Source organism: Cryptosporidium andersoni, assembly GCF_001865355.1.
Source record: "Cryptosporidium andersoni isolate 30847 chromosome Unknown contig_80, whole genome shotgun sequence".
NCBI lineage: Eukaryota > Apicomplexa > Conoidasida > Eucoccidiorida > Cryptosporidiidae > Cryptosporidium > Cryptosporidium andersoni.
The window spans coordinates 66032-74726 of record NW_027122839.1 but is presented as its reverse complement, the minus strand read 5'-3'; the positions used below and the strand labels follow the sequence as shown (position 1 = coordinate 74726).

The 8695-nt window shown below is 29.4% G+C and overlaps 5 protein-coding genes across 5 annotated transcripts in view; 1 reads left to right on the top strand and 4 right to left on the bottom strand.

Moving 5' to 3' along the window:
- Positions 1 to 23: 23 nt before the first annotated feature.
- Positions 24 to 1889, bottom strand: cand_028250 (uncharacterized protein; the record flags this gene model as incomplete). Its single annotated transcript, XM_067213053.1, has 1 exon — positions 24 to 1889. A coding segment is annotated over one exon (1866 nt), but the record flags the coding sequence as incomplete, so codon positions are not given.
- Positions 1890 to 2345: 456 nt separating this feature from the next.
- cand_028240 (60s ribosomal protein L30) lies at positions 2346 to 2675 on the top strand (the record flags this gene model as incomplete). Its single annotated transcript, XM_067213052.1, has 1 exon — positions 2346 to 2675. The coding sequence occupies one exon, from the start codon at positions 2346 to 2348 to the stop codon at positions 2673 to 2675; it is 330 nt and encodes a 109-aa protein (XP_067068549.1).
- Positions 2676 to 2847: 172 nt separating this feature from the next.
- Positions 2848 to 5976, bottom strand: cand_028230 (U5 small nuclear ribonucleoprotein subunit; the record flags this gene model as incomplete). Its single annotated transcript, XM_067213051.1, has 1 exon — positions 2848 to 5976. One exon carries the CDS (start codon positions 5974 to 5976, stop codon positions 2848 to 2850), a length of 3129 nt encoding a protein of 1042 aa, XP_067068548.1.
- A 540-nt stretch (positions 5977 to 6516) lies between these two features.
- cand_028220 (uncharacterized protein) lies at positions 6517 to 7131 on the bottom strand (the record flags this gene model as incomplete). Its single annotated transcript, XM_067213050.1, has 1 exon — positions 6517 to 7131. The coding sequence occupies one exon, from the start codon at positions 7129 to 7131 to the stop codon at positions 6517 to 6519; it is 615 nt and encodes a 204-aa protein (XP_067068547.1).
- A 588-nt stretch (positions 7132 to 7719) lies between these two features.
- The window catches only part of cand_028210 (NUF2 family protein), a gene marked incomplete at both ends in the record, with an annotated part of 1477 nt that continues 501 nt past the window's right edge, over positions 7720 to 8695 (bottom strand). Inside the window, one exon of the mRNA XM_067213049.1 lies at positions 7720 to 8619. Within this exon, the coding sequence (XP_067068546.1) occupies positions 7720 to 8619 (900 nt within the window). The remainder of the gene's footprint in view (positions 8620 to 8695) is intronic.

Sequence of the window (8695 nt, the reverse complement as noted above, 5' to 3'; positions counted from 1 at the left end):
TGAGTTGGTATATTTAATTCAACTCCAGCCTTTGCATCTGCTATAGATTCAATATTTGGTACAGATTCAAATATTGTTTTAGATTGAGTTGGTATATTTAATTCAACTCCAGCCTTTGCATCTGCTATAGATTTAATATTTGGTGTAGATTCAAATATTGTTTTAGATTGAATTGGTACATCTAATTTAATTCCAGTTATTTTATCAGGTATATTTGTTATTCTATATGACTTATCAGATGCTACATTAATAGAATTATATTTAATATCTTGTTTACTATTACATAAGTCTGAAGAGCCATACTTCAAAGTATCATTTTCATTGAGGGATTGACCATTTTTGTTTGTATTTCGTAAAATAGTTTGGATTGTAGATTCAACCTCTGGATTTTCTACTTTTGTAGAAGACTCAAGTCTTTCTCCAAGAGCTGTTTTAGCTATAGATGGTCCCACGTCGAGAGTTCCAAATATTGTCATTGTATTTGAATTAAGTAAACTTGTAGAATGAGATTTATCATCATATAAAGATAGATCTTTCGATAATGAATCAAAAATAGTTCTTACTTCACTAGGAGATTTTACATCTATACTTATGTATTTAGATGGAGATAGTATATTCTCATCTTCATTTCCAAGGTGCCTTCTACTTTGTTGTAGACTACATTTATCAAGGATTTGTGTATTTACTAGTTTGTCATTCTGTAAAGTATTAATATCATCGAATATGCAATTTTCAGGATTGTTATTTGTACTAAGATCATTTTTATTAAGTAGGGAGATATCAATATCCAAATTACTACTATTTTTATTTATTTCTCTCATAGGTTTTAAGTTGTATTCAGAGCTCCTAATATCTCTTTCTTTATTAATTGAAACCCTTTCTGGAAGACAAGCCATGTGCATAGAAGCTTCCTCTAAATCACTACAATACTTTGCATCTACACAAGAATTATAAGGTGTTGACTCATAAACAATCTTGCTCTGAATAGTTTGTATATTTAACTCTCCAAATTTCGCATCTGCATTTGATTCTGAACGTGGAAACACCTCAAATTGTGTTTGAATCTGAATAGGATCATTTACTTTTTCGTATGCTTTTGCATCTGCATTTGAAACTGTGCGTGGTAGTACTTCAAATACACTTTGAGTTTGAATGGGGTCTTTGACTTGTTCTCCTGACTTAGCATCTGCGTTAGACTCTGAACGTGGTAAAACCTCAAATATAGTTTGAGTCTGAAGTGGGTACTGAAGTTCTTCACCAGATTTAGCATCAGCTTTAAATTTTGAGCAAGGTTCAGACTCATAAATATATTTATCTTGAATAGGAGTTTCTGCCTTTTCACTAGACTTTGCATGCACACTACAAGATGTTGCCGAAATAGATTCAAATATCAACCTACATTGTTTCTCTGTTTGAGATTTTATTCCTAAGTTTATATCTATATTAGATGTATTTTTTATGTTAGATTCAATAGTAGAAAGTGCAGTAAATGAATTGGATTCCTGCGTTCTATATACAAGTTTTGAGCATGATGCCTCATTAGAATTATTTATAGACTCACTTTCATTTTTACCAAAAGTTGAGTTATTCACTTCGACTTCTTTGTCTAACTCTTCTTCAATTCTCTCATTTTGAATATTCCTTTCTAAGATATTAGATGGCAAAAATTTGCTCTCATTTAAATTTATATTCATTCTAACAGCTAGATCTGTATCTATATTAAGATCAAAGTCCATAGATTCCATCAAACTTTCATTAGGTGAATTAGATGCAACAGTATAGTATTCCCCACTCGTTAAATATCCATCTATATTACTATTACCTCCCAGTGAAGAATACAACTGTTTATTTCCATCTGTAATATCATCAATAGCCCTTTCAGTATCCATATTTAATGGTTTTAAGAACTTTTGTTGCTCAGATTCCTAGCATTTACTACAATCTAATAAATTGCAATTTTAAACAGCTCTATTATAATTAAAATCATAAAGGCGGGGTATGTTGGGTATTTTTTTTTTACATTACATAAAAAATTCTAAAAAATGAACACAACTTAAGTAGTGAATTACCGCCTATATTGCTTATGACTAGATAGATATTGGCGGTAAACACTGTTGAACTTTTCAAACCTTTTTATTAAATAGCTCCTGGTGTCTCAAATTATAGTGCACTAATTACGCGAATATAGCTACTAACAGTAATACAATAAATTTAGTAATATTCTAGCTAGTTTAAAAATATAAAAAATACCGCGCCTATGAGACAGAGAAGTGTCAAGAAAAGTTAATAATAGTTTATATTACGATATTGAGTTCTCTATTATAACTTGTAGGAAGTATAAATAAATGGTAAAGAAGAATTCTTCAAAAGGTAAAACTGAAGGTATGACCAGTCGTCTACAACTGGTTATGAAGAGTGGTAAAGTGTGTCTGGGCTACCGTTCCACTGTAAAGTCAATTAGGAATGGTACTGCTCGTCTTGTAATTATATCTAATAACTGCCCATCACTAAGACGTTCTGAGATTGAGTATTATGCAATGCTCTCTAAAACTGGAGTTCATCACTTCCAAGGTGGTAATAATGAACTTGGTACATCATGTGGTAAACTTTATCGTGTAAGCTGTATGGCTGTTGTAGATCCTGGCGACTCAGATATTATTAGATCCTATGAATAGAAAGCATACACTTTCAATTAGTAAAGGTTACTATTTTAGTTTAGATTAAGTAGCCTGTTCTAGTTTTTTGTTTCTACAATGATGTCCTCAGAGACACTGAATCTTACACGTATATTTAAATTGACTATATAAGTGAGCGATAGCCCTATAGGTTGATGTATCCTTTTTAACTCTAATTATTCAGAGTTTTAAGTAGTTGAGGGGAGTCAATAAAGTTTCGAACACTCACATCTTCACTGAGACCTTTTCTTCTCCTTGTTTTCAGTAGAAATTCCCTTGCAAGATGAGGAATAGGAGCTGGTTCAAGTGGTCTTAATATAATATTTCTATCAAGTGGATTCCCTGGAACAAGTGCCCAGTGATCAAAGCAAGTGGAGCAAAATGCTTGCCCACTAGTATGGACTCTTAAATCAGTTTCAAATCCAAAAGATTCAATTGCAGGGATAAAACCATATATTGTAACTAAAGGAGTTCCTGGAATAGGATTTTCCTTCCCACAATGCCCACGCCTTCTCAATAATACATTTGCTATAGCATTATGTGATTCTGAAGGGCATATAATTTCAACTAGGCATATGGGCTCCATTAATCTTGGAGAAGCCATAAGCATAGCAGTATAACAAGCTCTTCTAGCAGCAGGAATAATTTGGCCTGTTCCACGACTAGCTCTATTAGATGCAAGACTTACATCCAAAATCTTAAATTTTACATTTCTAACATTCTCCTCAAGTAAAGGACCTTCTCTAGTAGCCCATTGAAAACCCTGTACAATATTTTCCTTGATTTCATATAAAGATTTTTTATCTGTAATGCTAGATAAAGTATCATCTATCAAGACATTTGCCCCTTCAAAAGTTGGGCCAAAAGCCCAAAGAGATCTTAAGGCCAAATGATCCCAATTATATTTATCCTTTAGAATTTGTTGATGATATTTAGTACTTTCATTATCTATGCAATCATAAAATTTTACAATTCCATTTTCAATATCTTCAGCCAAGCCCTTTTCTAAAGGTTCTGCAATAATATATATGCGATTCTGCTTATTGCTTGAATCTCCAAAACTTTTCACTACAGATGTATCTAACACTGTTTCACATAATTGGACACTAGGATCTGAAACTTTTACGTCTAAATTACCATATAAACGTCTCAAGTCATGCATTATACAATCTAGTTGTAATTCACCAGTTCCAAATATTACATGTTCTCCACTTTCTTCTACTTTTGTTTTGAGAATAGGATATGCTTTATCAAGGCTCTTAAGCCCTTCTAACATTTTTGGTAACTCAGATGGATTAACTGGTTCACAAGCTAAACGAATCACATTATTAGTGGGAAACTTTAATGGTCGAAGTATATGTAAATCGTTATTTTGTTGAGTTAAATATTCATTCTTTTTATCTTCTATTAAAATTTCATCTTTTATATTTCCACAAGATAACTCATCTACTTCTTTATAAGGTTTATTATTGTTATATTTATCTGATCGTGCTTTATCACATATTATTGTCGCTGTTTTAATTACAGAATTGTTTAATCCAGATATTAAAGCCCAATTTCCAGCTGGTACTTCACTAATTTCAACTTTGTATCTTGCTTGAAATATCCAAATATTTTGTATAGTACATATTGACATATCTTCAGGATCTTCAGCAGTATAAGATTCTCCAAGAACTTTAACAACATCTCCTTTTCTAAGAATTCCACAGTAAACACGGCATAATGAATAAAATGAATCCATAGAACTTGTATGATAATGTTTAGTAACAAAAGCAACTGCAGGACTATCATAAGAAAGATTTCTAATTCTTTGGGCTAATAAATCATTTTGAGGACCAGTATATTCATTAAAAGTACGAATAGGAGATGCCTCCAATGGGTTTGATATATTTTTAACTATTAAATCTGTAAAGGCATTTGCACCTCCAAAAAATCTCTTACAGATTGTATCTAAAATACTAGTTGGACTTTTTTTAAGTTCTGATCTGCTTAAATACACACCAATAGATGGAAGAAGTGTAGACAAAACTTTAGGTTGTTCAGATAAAGAATATATAAAAATCTTGTATAGAGGTTCTAAAATAAATTGAACAAATGAACAAAATTTATATGTAGATTCATTACTTGATCTTAAGAATTTCCCCAAACTTTTAGAATAATATAAATCTCCCCAAAGATTATTGCAAAAACTATCTATATTTTGCATAAGCTCACTTGTTGTTGTATAAGGCTCTTTCAAATACATTCTGGCAAATGACTGTAAAGTAAAGCAAAAACCAAATTTACCAGAAGCAAATCCAACATTTCCCTTTTCTGGACTAAATATTAAATGATCTATCTCATTTTCATCAGTTCTATATAAACTATAAAAAGATTTTATCACTTCATTCGCTTCGTTAATTATGTATCCTAACTTGCAATAAGCATCATTTGGAGGAATTCTTAACTCTAAAATTAATCTGTCAATTTTATTTATTAAAAGTACAATATCTTGCTTCTCTCTTAAGCAATAATATATCATACGTTCAGTATGCTTAGAAATACCTAATATTGCATCTACTACAATTACAACCCCATCACAAAGTCTAATAGAAGCACAAAACTCATCCATAAAGTTTACATGCCCTGGAGTATCAATAATATTTAATAAATAAGATTTATTTATAGAATTAGGTAATATAAGAGAAATAGGAGTTGCTTTAATGCTAATTTCACGTTCTTGTTCGTCAATTCTTGAATCAGTATAGCGATTTAACTTTTCAGTCTTTAAATTTGAAAATTTATGAGTAATTCTAATTAACATATCTATTAAACTTGTCTTTCCATGGTGTAGATCTCCTACTATAGCAACATTCCTAATTAATTTTGGTTGTTTCATCATATCTTTCATATAATCATAAGAAAATGTTATTTGTATTCGATTTATATCTCCTTCTACTAAGTCAAATTTATTATCTTTTAAAGGTACAATAGTTGGAGTATCTATATGATGCATATCCTCATCTTCAAACAATATTTCGACATCTTTACCAAAGATCTTGTCTGCATCTTCATAATATTCTTTATGCTCATGTAAAATAATTGCCTCACTAGCCATTTCTATATCCATGCCATCTACAATTCTATTTATTCCATTTATTACTTTTACATCATCAACTTCTGTAGGATCATATGTTGGATTTTTTTGTGAATCACTAGACCGGTCCTCATCTTCATCTAATGATATCTCTAGATCTAAATTAGACTCTGATTCTGTTCCTATATAATTTCCAAATTCATCATAAATTTCAGTCTGATCCATTTAGAATTATTTAAATATGTTAATTCCTTACGAATGTATTATAACTAGTATTAGTATTATAAGACTTTATTTCCAAGTTTACCAATGGCGCTGATTCACTTTCTAAGAATGAAAATAGTACTTTTTATTCTAAAAAAAAGTTTTATATAACTGTTGTGGAACTTAATATTACACAATAATAGTGGAAAAGTCTAAGTGATTCCGTTAAATACTTTATAATCAAATGACAATATTAATATTATAGATTATTAGTGACCATAGTTACAGCGGAATATATTCAGATAAGTACTACTTCTAATATCTGTAAAATATTTCATAAATACATGGAAAAAAGAACATAAAAATTTGATAACCAGTTAAATTCGCCCGGATTTAATAACTAGTTAATTATATAATACGATATATGATAACATGATATTATATAATACATCCGTGTCTCTGTAATCTTATATTGTTTTACATGGAGTATTTCACATAATCTATATCATTTCACTATCTATTATAATATACAAAAATATCCTTAGAAATATGACAAACATTTTAATCTTCAAGAGATATATGTCGGAGATGTACACATCTTCTATTACCACATGCCATATTAAAAGCAACTCTAGGTTTCAATTGTAATTCTTCAAAAGATTCATCATTTGCATACAAAAAAACTAAAGCTCTATTAACATATGTATGAGTTTCCACATTATCTTCTACTTTTTTAATTCTAGCCATAGTTTCTTCTGGTCTCTTCATTCTAATTACAGGGCATCCATCAATTGCTGAAACCTGTCCATACCACAAAACACAACGTTCTGGATCTCCAAGAATAGGATCATCCAAACGGTGAACTCCTCTTGATATTGCTGATAAGACCTCAAGTAAATTCTCAGGTGTTCTCCAAAATTCTCTACTTCTTTCATGAACACAACGTTTCCAAATATCACAAATTGCTAAAGTTTCAGCTTCATTTCTTGGTTCAAAGGAGCTCAAATTTGACGGAGTTATTACTGAACTTCCATATGATTGAGTTTCAAATAACGAATCACCCTCGCTTACAGTCGGATAAACACTTTTTTTTTTATTTACAAAATAACCTCCAAATATTGGTAAACTAAATAAAGTACTAAAAGGAGGTTCTGCACATATCCTACAACGAAACATCTTTTTGCACTTCACACCTCTAGACAATAATTAAGATATTTACATATATATTCAACACTTTAAAATATATATTATAAAATATTCCCTTGTACTGTAGATTTAAGAAGCCTGAAAAAATTATCACTACACAACTGTTTCTTGGGAAGCCTCAAACTCTACTACAAATTTTTATTACCTATATGGCGCTCATTTTATGTCATCTATGATGCCACGTCTATTTTGTGTGTAACTTTTCTCATTAAATTTTAAAATAATTTCCTAAGTAATATTATAAGATAAGTTAACTTATTAGTTAAATAATAGTGACTGAAGTTTTTATTAATCAACTATATAAAAATACTTTATTCGGAAATATTTATGAAAAATAATAATTTGTAAAAATTTAATACAGATAATATATTGAATAAAAATATATATACTTTTATTAAATCTACAAAGAAAAAAGAAAAGTAATCTCTGATATCCTTTAAATTTCTTATATTTATCTTGATATCTTCCAAATAAAAGTTAAAAATCCCTTATAGTGAAGTTATAGTATTACTTAAATTTAGAATAAATTATTTTTCTTTAGAAATATTTACTATAATATCAATCACATTCGCCTCTATTCAAATGGCTATTATTTTCATCATTCTCATCTGTAAATCTCTCCATTATTATATCATCTTTACTCTCTTCTTTATTATAAAATATGGATTCACTAGTTTTAATTTTACTAGAATTCTTATAATTACAAAATAATTGTAATCTTTGGATTAGCTCATTTCTATATTTATGAAATATTTCAACTAAATATGAATGCTGTTTAGTTAACATATTTATTGTCTTCTCATGATTAGATCTTAAATTAGAGATATCACGCTCTAATGATTCAGCTTGACGTTCTAATGTAAATGCTTCACTTCCTTGTCTTTCTAAAAGTACTTGACATTGTACATATTTTTGTTGTTCTTGATTTAATAAAGTTTGAGCTTCTTCAATAAGACTCTCATAATGTTGCTGGTTATTTTGAATACGAAGTGATATTTGTTCTACTGTTTGTAATAATAAACGTTCTTCCTCTGTAGATTGTTCTATTGTCCATTTATCCTTTTCAATATGATGTTCAATATCCTTAATATTTTGTTTTATATTGTTAGCTTCTTTAATACTTTGAAATATTTGTTCTATAAAGGATTTAGCCTTATCAAGCCTTTTCTCAACTTTTTGTAAAATATTTAATTTCTCCTGTAATTCATTATGACGTTTAGAAGTCTGTTCAATTAATCTACGATCAGATTCAAGTGATCTATTAAGTTCTTCCATTGTATTTTTTAAACGTTCAGGAGATTGTACTACCTGATCTTTTAAATCTTGAATATCTTGATTTCCAGTAGCTATTCGAAATTCAATATCTTTTAATGCCTCTTGTGTATCATTATCTAATTGTGTCAAACGTTTTAATTCTTGTTGATTTTGTAAAAATTCACCATGCAAATTTCTCATTTTCTCTTGTAATTGTTGATTTTCTATTCTTCTACTTTGAATTTCATCACTTAATTCATTAAATTTTAATCTTAAATTA